This window comes from Mandrillus leucophaeus, unplaced genomic scaffold (assembly GCF_000951045.1).
Source record: "Mandrillus leucophaeus isolate KB7577 unplaced genomic scaffold, Mleu.le_1.0 Scaffold17, whole genome shotgun sequence".
NCBI classification, from domain to species: domain Eukaryota; kingdom Metazoa; phylum Chordata; class Mammalia; order Primates; family Cercopithecidae; genus Mandrillus; species Mandrillus leucophaeus.
The window spans coordinates 7,129,654-7,146,670 of NW_012101698.1; the positions used below are offsets into that span (position 1 = coordinate 7,129,654).

General features: G+C 43.6%; 1 protein-coding gene across 3 annotated transcripts in view; it reads right to left on the reverse strand.

Moving 5' to 3' along the window:
- Window positions 1–985: 985 nt before the first annotated feature.
- Window positions 986–17,017, reverse strand: part of TMEM170A (transmembrane protein 170A) — a 78,189-nt gene continuing 62,157 nt past the window's right edge. Inside the window, exons 1-3 of one of the 3 annotated variants that reach the window (XM_011976811.1) lie at window positions 16,408–16,432; window positions 5,740–5,841; window positions 986–1,661 (exon numbers count right to left, since the gene is read on the reverse strand). In XM_011976811.1, the coding sequence (XP_011832201.1) occupies window positions 1,531–1,661; window positions 5,740–5,839 (231 nt within the window). In that variant the 5' untranslated portion in view covers window positions 5,840–5,841; window positions 16,408–16,432 and the 3' untranslated portion in view covers window positions 986–1,530. Of the gene's footprint in view, window positions 1,662–5,670; window positions 5,842–6,459; window positions 6,519–16,407; window positions 16,433–17,017 lie in introns of those variants that run through there. The other 2 variants (XM_011976810.1, XM_011976809.1) reach the window with 2 other exon arrangements.

Below are 17,017 nucleotides of genomic sequence, written 5' to 3' on the forward strand. Positions count from 1 at the left end.
GTGGCAGGTGCCTGTAATCCCAGCTACTCAGGAGACTGAGGCAGCAGAATCACCTGAACCCGGGTGGCAGAGGTTGGAGTGAGCTGAGATTGCGCCACTGCACTCCAGCCTGGGCGATAGAGTCAGACTCCGTCTCAAAAAAAAAAAAAAAAAAAAAAAAAAAAAAAAAAAAAGTAAGATTTAATTACCAGAAACTATTTTGAAGACAGATAACCACCACCACTACCACCACACTGATTGTATTCCATACAAAACAGTTTAGGTGGTAAGGATCACATTAGATACTTAATTTCTGTGATCCTTTCCCTTTCAAAAAGTCACAGTTTTCAGGCCTTTTAATGAAAAAGAAAGTTAGGCAGTCGAATAAAAATTTAAATAGCTAAAATTAAGTTTTAAAAAACTCTTGATATTTAAATCTCTTTAAAGGTATAAATTCTTTTGAATAAAAATGTAAAGGGGAGAGGGGTGCATATCTGAACATTAAATTTTAGGCACTTTCTGGGAGTTGATACCCAATACTGTAAAAGTAGGCTGAAGAGTCACCACCAGGTGAACACATTAAGCTAAAAAATCAATAACCACTAACTCTAGTTTCAGATGCACTTCTATATAGTTTCTCAAGGGTCATTAGTATATCAAAGTCACTAAGAAAAACTGTGATAGAATGCTTAAAGTATCTTATTTGTGCCTCAATGTCCAAACCAATCTGGCTCAAAATTTCCAACTTAAGCCATTTAATAGGGTATGAATGTTTCCAATTAAATGGAATAAAATTAAGAGAAAAGGGATAGGGAAAGGTGGTACAGAAAATCTTCTAAAAAGTCTAGATTAGCTAGCTTATTCTGATAAAACATACAAAATAACAAACTCACATCTCTTAAAATATCTTAATCAGAGGTCAAGACAGTTGTCCAGAAAATGTCACATTATTCATTGTTATCTACTTTTTCTTTAAACAGTGGAACCAAAGCCTCTACTTGAGTTATACTTAAAGTTTTTTTCCTGTTTTATTTCACCAAATTTATTTTTAAAACTATACTTATCCAAAACCTATTTGGCATTTACTGTCACTAAGATTTAGTAAAGAAAAGAGTTTGCCAAATTTTAATCAAGATTAGGTAAGATTTTAATACAACATACTCTGCTCATTTGAAATAAACCAGTATCTTCCATAGTTTCTTCAAAATATGCGACATCTCACAGAATACTGTAAATTTCAGTGCAAAGGATGCCACCCCAGAGACACTGTTGACTTGGCTTCGGTAAAGGTACATGTGAAAACTGCTTAAATTAAATATCTACAAAAAAGAAAGCCAAAAGACTTGTTTTGGTTGAGAACGATAGGAGTCCACATAAGTCTTCAATTCCAGGAGCTTCAAAATGAAGAAAAGGCTGAGATGTTGTTCTTCACGTTCCTGTTCATCCAAGTTGCTTCCCTTTGAAGAACTAAGAAAACACTACACTCCATAATGTATTCTTCTGGAGGATTCCATAAAGTTTAGGTTCAACATCTCAGCATAAGGATGTATGCTATAGAGTAGCTAAAATCCGTAAAAAGGAGACCACCACGACGCAAAACGTCTGTCCAGTGCCCAGAGTGAGGGCTTCAAATGGTATCATTTCCTTCCCTGCTGCTCGGTAAACTCCAGCAATAGCTGCACCTGATTTAAAACGCAAGAATGTTAAACAAAAACAAAAAGCCAAGATTAACAAACTCATGAAAATACAACATTTAACATACTACTGTCAGTAGAATGTTCCAGATTTTTACATTGAAATCTAAATCTTACAGAAATGTTAGGTCTTCCCTATTCTTTCTGTGGACTATTCTAGGCTTTGAGTATTCATTACATGGCTTGCAGATCACTTTTAGATGCTGACTCCTTAAAACCAAGAGTCTCCTAGATTTATTGAATAAAATAATCTAGAAGAAATAATCAAAATCACAAAGATAGCAATTCCCACATGACTGGATTATGAACTCAAAAATATCTGTGTATTCCCCTACCAGTTACCCCATGCCTAACCTTTAACAGGGATCTACTACATTTTTGGTAACAAATGAAAAACAGTCTTTTGAGTTAGACTAAGCAAGAAATGTTTCAGGCCACAGGGAACCCCTGCGCCACCTTCTGTCATACTCATAGTTCCCTTCAATAAATGGATGGAGGAGGGAGTAGAGGGGTGAGAAGGGAAGACAGGGGGACTCTAAGTCATATTGTTATTAATTCACAGGGCATGAGAGGAGAGATTCAGGGATTCCTTCCTGTTTCCCAAGTCATTGACTGTTTTTATTATGTTAGTCACTATAACTTCCCGCAAATTGAGAAAACAAAACAAAAACCCCTGTATCTATGCAGATACCCATCTAAGTTACTATAGGAGTTCAGCATTGTACCAAGAAAGTTAACATTTCATTTGTTTGAAAAGAACAGATCCGGCTGGGCGCGGTGGCTCACGCCTGTAATCCCAGCACTTTGGGAGGCCGAGGTGGGTGGATCATCTGAGCTAAGGAGTTTGAGACCAGCCTGGGCAACATGGCGAAACCCCATCTCTACTAAAAATACAAAAAATTAGCCAAGTGTGGTGACATGCGCCTGTAATCCCTACTACTCGCGAGGCTGAGACCGGAGAGTTGCTTGAACCCAGGAGGCTGAGGTCACTGTGAGCCGAGATTGCGACACTGCACTCAAGCCTGGGCAACAGAGCCAGATCTTGTCGCAAAAAAAAAAAAAAAAAAAAAAGATCTGGCCAGGTACAGTGGCTCAAGCCTACAATCCCAGCATTTTGGAAGGCCGAGGCAGGAGGATCACTTGAGCCCAGGAGTTTGAGACCAGCCTGGGCAACATGACAAAACCTTGTCTTTATAAAAAATAGAAAAATTAGCTGGGTGTGGTGGTACGTGCCCGTAATCCTAGTTACTTGGGTGGCTGAGGTAGGAGGATCACTTGAGCTTGGGAGGTCAAGGCTGCAGTGAGCTGTGACTGTGCCACTGCACTCCAGCCCAGGTGACAGAGCAAGACCCTGTTCTCAAATAAAAATACATAAATAATAAAAATTTTAAAAAGAAAAGAATAGATCCAGATTTCCCATATGACCTTCCCCCCAAAATGCACCAAATAAAATTCTCCTTGGTCATAGCGTGTTCATTCACTCAAATTTTCTTCTGCAGAACACTTCTGTGTTTTATAAGGTATGATCCCTATTCTCTAGGTACTAGGAATCTAGCTGGGGACACAAGACAGAAACAGATTTGCAATAATGCAAAATAACATACAGTGTCTCAATCACATGTTTACAATTTTTTTTTTTTTTTGAGACAGTATTTCACTCTTTTGCCCAGGCTGGAATGCGGTGCCATGATCACAGCTCCCTGCAGCCTCAATCTCCAGGGTTCAAGTGATCCTCCTGAGCAGCTGGGACTAGAGGCACATGCCACCATGCCTGGCTATTTTATTTATTTTTTGTAGAGACAGGGTCTCACTATGTTGCCCAGGCTGGTTTTGAACTCTTGGACTTAAGTGATCCTCACAAGCTGGCCTCCCAAAGTGCTGGGATTACACGCATAAACCACCATGCCTGGCACATTTCATAAATGTGATATGAAGGTATATTAACGTATGTTAACAAGAAGAAAGAACAGTATTAACCAAAGGTTGGCTGCCTTGAACATTTAGTGATTTAAAATGCCCACCTCCACTGGCAATGCATACATTTTGTTACTAACATCTGAAAGACATGTTTCATTGGGCCCCTCCAAAATTTAGGAACACAGAAAGAGTGAGTTGGGTAGAAAGAAGCTTAAGGAACTTGAACTGGGCCCTAAAGTGGGATTGCAATAATGAAGTGAAGAAAGGAAAAAGTATATCCAAGGGAGCAGCAAATGGAAAGGGAACAGATTATTCATAGAGCCTTAAAGACAGAAATGAATACAATATGTATTCGACAATTACTATGTGTCAGGGATCATGTTTAAGTACATCATATACACATTGGCTCAATCATGCAAGGGTATGAGGTGGGTAGTTTCATCCCTATTTTACTAAAGAACAAACAAAGACAGGCCCTAGGAGCCAGTCATCCTGGGACATAAAGTCTCCAAAGAAGCAGTAGGTGACACAGTTAGAACACAGAGAAACTAGGCCACTTTCTCTCAAAAAAAAAAAAAAAACCTCAAGTCAAAGACACAGAAGGCAAATGATTTCTGCTTGACGCTAAGGTTTCAATTCACAGTGAAAAAAAGTTACAAATCAGTAGGAATATTACATTTCTATATTATAAGAATATATTTATATTTATACCTATATCTAAAAAAAGAAATACACACCACGATGTAAACTGTGGCTATTATTTAGGGATGGGAAAATGGAGGATTTTACATTTTAATTACTTAGAACTTTTAGTTTATATGAAATACACATTTATATTTATGTATGAACTTTAAAATGATTTAAACTTATTGTTCTCATTTCTGTAACTGTGTCTTATCCCATAAGCAAAAGCCGTAACAAAACAAATGCCCCAAAAACAGGCCTGAAAATAATTCATAACATCATGTTACTCCAATTCTTATTCAGAAAGTCCTAAGGGGAAAAAAATAACCAGAGCACTAACCGGGTACTTTTCTAAAAAAAAATTCTTTTTTTTTTTCCCCTCGGGTCTTGCTCTGTGGCCCAGGCTGATGTGCTGTGGTGTGATCACGACTCACTGCAGCCCAGCCTGGACCTCCTGGCTCCAGCAATCCTCCCACGTCAGCCTCCCACGTAGCTGGAACCACAGGCACACACTACCATACTCAGCTACATTTTTTATTCTTATTTGTAGAGATGGGGTCTTGCTGTGCTGTTCAGGCTAGTTTCAATTTCCTGGGCTTCAGCAAGCCTCCCACCTCTGCCTCACAAAGTGCTGGGATCACAGTCATGAGCCACTACACCTAGCAAAGAATTCTTGTCATCAGAATTTGTCTCCTATCTTTACAGCAATCACACCCACATGTGTGGAAGTAATTCACCAACTATATTGCAGGGCCAACGCTCAAGTGATAGCTGATCAGAAAGGAGAAGTAGCTTCCGAAAAGATAAATTTTCCTCTTGCTGGTGGCCTCTCTCACAAGATATATCTCACAAAGTTTAACATGACTTCCCTGAAGCCACTGAGATGAAATCTGACTAAATAAGTCAAAGAGGTTAGCCAAGTAATAGGGCCTTGGGGGTGGAAAAAAATCAATACATTAAAAAAACTGGGCCAGGCACAGAGGATCATGCCTGTAATCCCAGCATTTTGGGAGGCTGAAGTGGGCAGATCGCTTAAGCTCAGGAGTTCGAGACCTGAGCAACAAGACGAAACCCTGTCTCTAAAAAAATACAAAAAAATTAGCCAGGCATGGTATGGTGGCACACCCCTGTAGTCCACGTTTCTTGGGAGGCTGATATAGGAGGATTACTTGAGCCCGAGAGGTCGAGGCTGCGGTGAGCCAAGATTGTGACCACTGCACTCCGGCCTTGCTGACATAGGGAGACCTATCTTAAAAAAACAACAACAACAAAAAAAAACACTTGTGGTTAAACGTCACTCTTTCCTTCATCCTACTCAGATATGTTTCTAAAATAGGTCCTGAAATTGACTAGTCATATTAAACATTTTTGACTGGTATTTTAATGTCTAACATACTTGTCAAGATTCCAGCAGTAATTGGTCCCACGATGCCCATCAACAGGATGCTTACAGACATGAACCTACCATATTTGTGATGTCTGAGGGTGAAGAGGGCCAGTAATCCAGCGGGGACATGAAAGAAGAGAGAAGACACCAGTGCCCACAGGAACACACCATACCACATCTCTACGAGGGAAGACAAAGACAAGTTGTGAATCACTGCCTTTCCCAGGACAATCATTGCAGAGGGTACTCATCATACTCATGATTTCGTTTTCAACACCATTTATTTTTTCTTTTTGAAAAAATTTTTTAAAGACAGGGTCTCACTCTGTCATCCAGGCTGCAGTACAGTGGCACCATCATGGCTCACTGCAGCCTTGACCTCCTAGGTCGGTGTTCTCCCACCTCAGCCTCCAGAGTAGCTGGAACTACAGGCGTGTGCTACCACGCCTGGCAAATTTTTTTTTTTTTTGTATTTTCCTTTTTTATGAGACAAGGTCTCACTACTCTGTTGCCCAGGATGGAGTGCAGTGGCATGATCTCAGCTCACTGCAACCTCTGCCTCCCCGGTTCAAGTGATTCTCCAGCCTCAGCCTCCGAGTAGCTAGGATTACAGGCGCCTGCCACCATCCCTGGCTAATTTTTGCATTTTCAGTAGAGATGGGGTTTCACCATCTTGGCCAGCCTAGTCTCAAATTCCCGACCTCAGGTGATCTGCCCCCCTTGGCCTCCCAAAGTGCTGGGACTACAGGCATGAGCTACTGCGCCTGGCCTGTATTTTCTTTAGAGATGGGGTCTCACCGGGTTGCCCAGGCTGGTCTTGAACGCCTTGGCTCAAATGATCCGCCCACCTTGGCCTCCCAAAGGGCAGGGATTACAGGTGTGACGCCACCGCCCCCGGCCTTCAACATCATTTACTTGCAAAGTAGGGTTCATCAGTCAAATATTCAAATATTGATGGTTTTAGAGGGTTCAACAAACTACTGCCCACAGACCCACCACCTGTTTTTTACACAGACTTATCTGAACCCATTCATTAATACTTTTATACATACACACTTATCTGAAAGCATTTACTTTTATACACACATACTTATTCAACCCATGCCCTTTCATTTAAGTATTGTTTATGGCTGCTTTCCAGCTTTAAGTGCAAAGCTGATAACAGTGACACAGACCACATGACCGCTAAAGCCTAAAATATTTACTATCTGGCCCTTCACAGAAAAAGCTGACCAATCCCTGTACCCTCAAACTGAAAAAAAAAAAAAAGGTTCACCTAGATTTCAAAATTGACCTAAATAATGTCCCCCGACCATGGCTGGGCACGGTGGCTCACGACTGTAATCCCAACACTTTGGGTGGCCAAGGTGGGCAGGTCGCTTGAGCCCAGGAGTTTGAGACTAGCTTGGGCAATACAGGGAAACCCTGTCTCTACAAAAAATACAAAAATTAGCCTGGCATGGTATTGCATAACTGTAGTCCCAGCACTCGAGACGCTGAGGTGGGAAGATTGCTTGAGCCTGGGAGGCAGAGGCTGCAGTGAGCTGAGATCATGCTACTGCACTCCTGCCTGGACAACAGGGTGAGACGGTCTCAAAAAAACCCCCCAAAAAACAAAAACCCCAAACAAAAATAATCCCCCCATAAGAGGCACAAGCCCAAGTGCCAATTGGTAGGGTACTATGCAATCAATGCCTGTTGATCTTTCCTGACCTTTTGATCACTCAGACTTCTACAATGGATAGCTATACAATTATATTCATTCCACAATCATTTTAAAGACAATGCAGTAAACATCAAGCCATCACCTCCTATTACGATTTCAAAGCTCTTTAGGATATGAAATAAATACCAGAAAATATAAATGTTTGGCTTGAAGACAAATGGCAGGTAAACAACAGTGCAGGTTAGGAGAGCTGGCTCCTACAAAACTCTAATCACTAGTAAGGTGTCTGTAATTCAGGCAACATTAAGATTCATATAATCATCAACTATGTATGAAAAACTATGCATGAGGCACCCTGGAAAATACAAAGAAAACAAAAGCGTCCTGCTGGAATGTGACTTTACAATTTGTTAAATGGTCCGTGTAGCATTTCCCCCCAGTGAACCCAAGGCAAGGCCTTAGAATCCTCAAGGTAGCTCTCTAGCTACCCATAGGGAGGGATTGGCGGTGACACGTTAGATAAAACCCACTGTCCATCCTTGGCTAGAGGCAGGCAAGTAGCAACTGATTTTTGAGATCAGTGAAGAGCTTAACTCAGCAGGGTTTCTTGACCACTGCCCTCCGCCCTATTGACATTTGGACCAGATAACTTTTCATTATGGGGGCTGCACTGTGCACTGTAGGATATGGAGAGGCACCTCTGGCCAGCAGCACTCTCTTCCCAGTGGTGTCAACCAAAATATTTCTAGACATTGTCAAATGTCCCCGGGAGGGCAAAACTACCCTGATTAAAAACCACGGGCTTTACCAAAGCACAGAGGCTTTATAAGAGCAATGATGGCCGTGCATGGTAGCTCATGCCTGTAATCCCACCACTTTGGGAGGCTGAGGTGGGTGAATCATGAGATAAGGAGTTCGAGACCAGCCTGGCCAACATAGTGAAACCCTGTCTCTACTAAAAATACAAAAAATCCCACAAAAACTTAGCCGGTCATGGTGGTGGGCACCTGTAGTCCCAGCTACTTGGGAGGCTGAGGCAGGAGAATTGCTTCAACCCAGGAGGCAGAGGTTGCAGTGAGCCAAGATTACACCACTGCACTCCATCCTGGGTGACAGAGAATGACACTCTGTCTCAAAAAAAAAAAAAAAAAGCAATGACAGTTAAAGCTATAAAGACAGATGAGGGACACCCTTTGCGGAATTTGACACCAGACTAAGGACTTAACAAAAGATCTGAAGTGCCAATGTAGGTTTTAAGCAGTAAAGGGTTGTCACAACATTATTCCACAGGCCCCACCTGACACTCCTAGTTGGAATACAAACTGCAAAACCACCTTTTTGCAGGGTAATTTGGAAGTCAAATGTGCATGGCCCTTGCTGCAACAATTTTACTTCCAGGGATACCCCCTACAGAAAAGCATAGGTAGGCAAGGACAGAGGTAACAAGAAGGTCCCAACAGCATTGTCTATAATAGCAAAAACTAGAAGTCACCTGCATGGCTATCACTGTAGGATTTGGAAAACACATTCTGTGCACGCACGTAATAGAACACTACACAGTTCCATTAAAATATGCAACAGATGTATATATACTGAAAGGGCAAGATGCCCAAGCCACATTGTGAAGTAACAAAAGCCAGCTGCATGTAGAATAAGATCCTGTTTTTGAGAAAATAAACACAAGAAACACGCATGTGGAAATGCTTCTATGTACTGAGCATGTTTATTTAATAAATATTTATTAGATAGGCCAGGCGCAGTGGCTCATGCCTCTAATCCCAGCACTTGAAGCCAGGAGTTTGAGACCAGCCTGGCCAACATGGTGAAACACCGTCTCTCCTAAAAACACAAAAAAATTAGCTGGGCGTGGTGGCGAATGCCTGTAATCCCAGCTATTCGGAGGCTGAAGCACGAGAATCACTTGAACCCTGGAGGCAGAGGTCGCCATGAGCCAGGGAAAGAGAGCTAGACTTTAAAAAAAAAAAAGGTAAGAAAAAACAAAGCTTTTGTTTTCACAAGAACTGCTCAGGAAGAATGAGCCTATTGGGATGAACAATTTGAAAGAGACCAGTTAAGGGCATCAATCCGCTTGAGGGGATTAGAAAGGGGGAGGAGGGGAGGACCAGAGGCTTTACTGGAAGCTGTATTAGGGCTGTAAGCACACTGTTAGTGTGTGTGTGTTTTTCCCCAGACCAATGAAAACCACAGTTTTATGAAGGTATTTTTATTCCCTTTACACAGGCTTCTTAATCTTGTTGGGAAGCTGGATTTAAGGGGCTATTGGAGATAAGGGGTGGAGCCAAATCCCCTTAACCCTCCCTTGGCATTTTCACAGATGACTGCTCAAATTCTTTGCTCATTTTGAGTTTTAATAAAGCTTCAATTCAGAGCATATACTGAATACTTTCAGTGAGAGTGCTCAGGTCTTGTTTTGGATAAATGGTTCTCAGTGAAAACATCAAGGATGCCCCAATTAAGTCTCAATGCTTATTAAAAATAACAAATGAGGCCAGGCACAGTGGGTCTGCAAGCCCAGCACTTTGGAGGCTGAGGCGGGTGGCTCATCTGCGGTTAGGAGTTTCAGATCAGCCAGGCCAACATGGCGAAACCCTGTCTCTACCAAAAAATATAAAAATTAGCGAGGTGGGGTGGCGCACGCCTGTAATCCCAGTGACGCAGGAGGCTAAGGAACGAATCTTCCTCCACCAATGAAAAAAGTCACCTTTAGTCAACAGTGTCAATCAGAAACTGAGGGCAGGATTCTGGGTCCTCAGGGTTTCAGGCCCCACCTCTTCCACAACAAACCCATATCCTCCTGCAGTTTCTTTTCTGGCTGCCATTAGGCCAGGAGCTATTCCTGCCTTCCACTGCCAAGAGACTGGCCCTCCCTGGCTGGCAGCAGCTCCAGAGGGGGAAGCGCCTGGGTCTGGATACTGCTTCTCCCTAACAAATGTGTACCCACCAGAGCTGTGGCACCCACAAATCCCTCCTGTCTGGGCAGCTACTGTGGCTCCTGGCTCAGTCAAGAGCAGCCTGGCCTCCCAGCTGAGGCCTCCTGTCCGCCACCCACCGCCAGCTCATCCCCAAGCCCCAGCACAGCACCACGCCTCTCTTCCAAGGCAGAAAGACCATCTTCTATCCCGAGTCCTCACCTGCCACTCCCAAATCAATCTGACCCTCTGACCACCCAAACACCTAGTCTGCAGAAAGTTCTATGATGGCACCAGGAATTCACTGGTCCAAAGTGGACAAATGAGATGCAAACCTGCCTCCAAGAACTCAGAACAATCTTCACCTGGCTGCTGTCTGCCCCTACTGACCTGAGACCAGCCCTGGGTCCCCGCTATCCAGGGCTTCTGCTGGAGATGCCAGAGTTTTACAGATAAGCTCTGCTTTCTGCAGTAACTCAAGGCACTGCTGGAGCCTGGCTTCCTACCAGCTGCCCCAGAACCACTGAGGCCTTGAACTGGGAGGCAAAGCCTTAATATGCCAGAAATATATGAAGCTGGTAATTTCCAGGAAGGCGGGTTGGAACACAGGTGTGCCATCCAACTGCTAAGGGCTGAATTATGTGCCCCTACTATTCATGTGTTAAACCCAACAGGACTGTGGTCTTATGAGAGGAAGAGATTCTCAATATCTTGATACTTGTCTCTCTGTGACATGTGAAGACATGGTGAGAAGGCAGGTCAAGAAGAGGGTCTTCACCAGAACCCAACTATCCTGGCACCCTAATCTCAGCCTTGCAGCCTCCAGAACTCAGGAGACGATGTCTGTCATTTAAGACAGCTAGTCTATGGTACTTTGTTATGGCGGTCCATGATGAGACAAAAATGTCACCCATCCCCACTTCCCTAGGAGCACAGCCCCTGCCCCAGGAGGCCTGCTCAGTCACCAACCTACATCTCAATTTTTCAAAAAGCTTAAAGGCCAATTTGTAAACAGTGCCTGGCATACATAGCAGGCCAACACCTCTCTGTGGTTCTGAGAAAGGGAGGCACACTGCACCCCCTACAACCCTGAGCTATATCCATTAGCTTCTTCACTATGTATTTTATATAGCATCACTAAAGTCATTTCAAGTAGGAAAAAAAGGTTTTATTATAGATGAGTAGAGGAGTATGCTTATAAAACACTCTCACATGAGGTTATTAAAGGACTCTAAATAGCAAAGGCAAACCTGGATCTAAAAGGCTTCTTAAAAAACTAAGTGATTTCCCTTTAATCTACTGCACCTTAATTTGCCATCTATTTAATAGCTGTTTATCGATCGTCATACAGTACTTTTCATTTTGCTGGCTCAAAACTCTCTCAGAAATCTTTGTCTACATATCTTACAGTATTTATTTGTTCACTGCTTTAAAGTAAGTATATTGCTTCGGGTTTGTTTACTTTAGCAGCTACAGGCACATCATCTCCCTATGGTGAAGTTAAATCAGGTAACTAATCTGTAATACAATATGATATTGGAAAATGAGATTAAGCATTGTGGTAGAATGGGCTCCCAAAGGTGTTCGCATTCCCATCTCCAAAACCTGTGAACAGATTACCTTTCATAGGTAAAAGGACACTGTGGTGACTAAAGTAAGGATCTTGCAAAAGGAGATTGTCTTGGATTTTCCAGTTAGGTCTAATGTAATCACAGGATCTTTGTAAGAGGGAGGTAGGAGATGAGAGTCAGAGAGATTTGAAGATGTTATGCTGCTGGCTATGAAGAAGAGGAGGAGGCCAAGCATCAGGGAACGTAGGTGGCCTCTAGACGCTGGAAAAGGCAAGAAAAGAAATTCTTACTAAAAGCTCCAGAAGGAACACAGCCCTGCTAAACCTTGGTTTTAGCCCACACGCACCCAATTTGGACTTCTGACCTTCGTAATTGTAAGACAATAAAATCTGTATGGCTTTAAGCTGCTAAATTTGTGGAATTAATCACAGTAGCAATAGCAGAGTCATAAAAACACTAAGAAGTTAATCACTGATCAGTCGAATATATATTGACCTTATTCTATATGCTGACATATCAGTAAAAAGACTAAGATCCCTACCCTAAAAGATATTTGAGGATTTCCTTGAGGATATATTTTTAGACAGATATATCTTTTTTTTTTTTTTTTTTGAGATGGAGTCTCACTCTCTTGTCTAGACTGGAGTGCAGTGGCATGATATCAGCTCACTGCAACCTCCGCCTCCCGGGTTCAAGCGATTATTCTACCTCAGCCTCCCAAGTAGCTGGGTCTACAGGTGCGCGCCACCACATCCAGCTAATTTTTGCATTTTTAGTAGAGATAGGGTTTCACCATATTGGCCAGGCTGGTCTTGAACTCCTGACCTCAGGTGATTCACCTGCCTTGGCCTCCCAAAGTGCTGTGATTACAGGCGTGAGTCACTGTGCCCGGCCTAGACAGACATATCTTTAAGATAGATATTCAGAGAGATATTGCAGTGAAAGAGAACAAACAGCAGAATCCTCTAGTGGACTCTGTATTAACAAAAGGGGTCTATAATGGCTGGCTCCCTGGCCTCTAACCTTCACAGCAGAGTCACCTAACTTCCATCCAAGGCCTCAAGACCAACCTGGCTCCAAATGGCAGCAATGGAAAGAACCTGAGCCAAGTGGGCAGTGTGAGGCTCAGCACTCAGCCCTCCTTCCAGCTGGCCCCACTCTCATCTTGTGTTCCAGTGAACAACTGGGTCAACACAGCCAGTTCCTCTGGGGTTCTAAGCAGACCACATGAGTCCTCCTCAGGATTAAGAGTCTTATGCAGTCTGGGCAGGGCTCAGTGGCTCACGCCTGAAATCCCAGCACTTTAGGAGGCCGAGGTAGGTGGACCACCTGAGGTCAGGAGTTCAAGACCAGCCTGGCCAACATGGTGAAACCCCATCTCTGCTACAAGTACAAAAATTGGCTGGGTGTGGTGGCGCCAGCCTGTAATCCCAGCTACTCGGGAGGCTGAGGCAGGACAATCACTTGATCCTGCAAGGCAGAGATTGTAGTAGGCCAAGATCACACCATTGCGCTCCAGCCTGGGCGACAAAGCTGAACTCTGTCTCAAAAAAAAAAAAAAAAAGAGTCTATGTAGTCCTGCAACTCCAAGCTAAAGTTGGGCTATCTTGATACTAATCACCCATCAGCCTACAGCTCTGCACGTTGTGCACTGGGAGGCTCCTCTCTTGCCAAATCCCACCTCCCTGCGTGGAGGTCCAACTGTCCCCTCCACTTCTTCCTAACAAGAGGACGTGCCCACTGAACTACCAACTGTAGTCAACCACCTATCTCTGGATACTGCCTGCCTGCTCCTCCCTGGTTCCTGGGTGTGCCCCTGGCCTGCCTCACCTCAGTCCTAGCCTGACCAGACCTTGTCCGTCCTGATGGGGCCTTCTATCTATTCTCCATGCAAAGCCATTATTTCCTAAGTTTCTTCTTTGTACAAAGAAGGTTTCTTCTCAAGATGATGCAAATATTCTCAAACTAACTGTGATAGTTGTATAACTCTGTAAATATACTAAAAACCACTGGATTGTACACTTTTTTAAAAAGTCAGAATCATCCCATCTCTGCTCCAAACTCCCCAGTAGGGCCCTCCAGGATCTGCCCTCCCCTTCTTCTCTCCACCTTGCCCACATAGTCCCTTCAGACACCCAGGGCTCCTCAGTGTTTCTTCTGCAAGCTCCTGTTCCAGGGCCTCTGAATCTGCTGCTCCCTGGCCTAGAACACTTGCTCTTCCTCCAGTAGCTGTTGGTTCATTAGCTCACTACTCACTTTCTTCAGATTTTGACTCCAATATCATCACCATCCAGGGCCTCCCCATCACTTTACAGCAAACAGCATTCCACCTGAGCCACACAGGCCCTGCCCCCTTCCTAGGCCCCTCACCACCAGCTGTTTTGTTTGTTTTCTCTCTCCCCATTTGAATGAAAGTTCCACATGGGAAGGGGCTTTGTTTTGTTACTATGGCATCTTGACTTGGTGCCTAGAAAACAACAGGCACACAATTAACACGGAGCAAATATTTTTTGAGTGAATGAATAAATGGCTGGTTCAAGTGTGACCAGTCTTGACTTCCGCAAGGACAACACAAAAACATTACTGGGTTTTTAATTATTTTAATAAGATCTAATTTGACACTGATTTAGTGAAATCTGTATCTTCCGAAGATGAATGTCATTCCTGATACAAGATAAAGATCTCAGTTTCTCGGTTTTGAGATTTGTTAAAAATGACAACAGTAAAGGAAAAAATTTTAACTGCATTTGTAGTTTAGCCATTTACTTATAATTATTTATTTTTGAAACAGAGTCTCACTCTGTAGCCCAGGTTGGAGTGCAGTGGCATGATGTCGGCTCACTGCAATCTTCCCCTCTCAGGTTCAAGCTATTCTCCTGCCTCAGCCTCCTGAGTAGCTAGAATTACAGGTATGCACCACCACGCTCCGCAAATTTTTGTATTTTTAGTAGAGATGGGGTGTCACCATGTTGGCCAGGTTAGTCTCGAACTCCTGACCTCAGATGATCCGCCCGCTTTGGCCTCCCAAAGTGCTGGGATTACAGGTGTGAGCCACCGCAACCAGCCGATTTAGTCATTTAGATGTCTACCTAACCCTCCCTAGGTAAATGGCTAAACTGCAAATACAGGTAATAAAGAAAAAATCAATTCAGTGCTTCCTCATATACATAAATACGTCAGAATACTTCAGAATAATGATTCTGCCATAATGAGTTGGCATAAACTGCAAGTAACCTTTTCTGTGGGGCCAAAATAGCAATACACCAGATTCAGGACAATGAATGCCACTCCCGTTAAGCAGACTTAGTAGTAAGAGAGGATGCGGATACCCTTACAGTAGAGTTTTCACAGACACCATCTTCACCAAATGATCAAACTTAGTAGTACTATCAATGAAGATACAAACTGACATTAAATGTCTCTTTTTTTGTTGAGACGAAGTCTCGCTCTGTCACCCAGACTGAAGTGCAATGGCACAATCTTGGCTCACTGCAACATCTGCCTCCTAGGTTCAAGAGATTCTCGTGCCTCAGCCTCCCAAGTAGCTGGGATTACAGGTACACATTGCTACGCCTAATTTTTGTATTTTTAGTAGAGTCAAGGCTGGTCTTGAACTCCTGACCTCAGGTAATACGCCTGCCTCAGCCTCCCAAAGTGCTGGGATTCCAGGTGTGAGCCACCGCGCCGGGCTGACATTCAATGTCTCTTGATGTGATGTACTGGTGAGTGGACATCACCTAGCTAGGTGGCTTTCTGACCAAAAATGTTTAATCTACATCTAATCATGAAGAAAATCTAATGAACCTAGATTGTAAAACAGTCTATAAAACAATTCACATGGACTCTTCCAAAATGTTCATCTGAAAAAAATTCAAACAAGGAAGGAGTTGCTTCAGCTAAATGAAACTAAAGAGATGGGACAACTTAATGTAATGTGTGAACCTTAGATCATGGAATATATATATATATTTTTTTTAAGGAAAAAAAATCTATGTGGACAATTGGGGAAATTTAAACAAGGCCCATACGTTAGATAACATTATTCTATCATGTTCAATTTCTTGGATGTGATATGGTTTTGTGGATGATAGAAAATGGTTTTTAGAAGACACATGCTAGGATTACCAGGCATCAAGTAAGTGTTATGACTTCTGCAACTTCCTACTGAATAACTCCAGAGTGGAAACGGGACATGTGACATACATCTAAGTGTTATATTTAATACATGTGATTAGATATATATGGAAAGAGAAACCCGAAAAACCAAAACATTACTGAATCTAAGTAAAGAGTACATGGGTATATGTTGTACTGTTCTCTCAACTGTTCGGCAGGCTCGAAATTTTCAGGAAAGGGGAAAATTAAGGAAACAAAAATTAATCTGGTCCCAGTAGTGCCTCCAGATTGCAAGAACATTTCATTTTTCACACAGCGTCCCCAGAACACCATCAATTTTTTGATATCACTGTCTAAAGTGATCCCAGCACCTTCTGAAATGACGTGAGCTGCCAGACTCTCATTTCAGGCATGACCACAAGCGAACATCTGCATCTGACCCCAACCTGCCTGATGACCTTACCTGCTACTTCACAATCCCTCCAGGAAAATCCCTGGGCACATGATAACACTGCAAGTCCCAGGTGTGCGCTGAAAGGCGCCTGGCAGTCGCTGCCCAGGGGAGGAGAAATCACAGGTGCCTTGTTTGGAACTAGAGGCTGGAATCTCGTCCTCCTTCCCTCTGCTCTGGTCCCTCATTGTTTATGAAGATCTCAGTCCCCTCTACTGGGAGCCCCACCTCCCCTTCCAGGGCCAGGGGCCCCAGTCTTCTTGCCTTTCAAGGTCTACATAAATAACGGTGCCTCCCCTGAAAACCTTTCTCCTCCTTCCCAGGTGAAGTCCTCTCTCCTCCCTCCAGCTTTCCGCGCACGGAGAGTTCTTCCAGGCGTTAGAAATCTGAGCAACCCTCCTAGCAGGCCCACGTCACGCCGCAGCGGGGAGGAAGAGTTCAAAGGAAGCTGTGCCAAAGATCTGGAAGGCTTACTGGGAGAACCGGCAACAGGTGGCACCAGGTCTGGGAGATTCCTAGAAAGCGGAGCGGGTCTCGGAGCGGGTGGATTTGGCCCGAGGCGCCAGCGATCAGCGAAGGCAAGTGGAGCGCGAACTCTGACCCCTCAGCCGAGCCGGGCCGG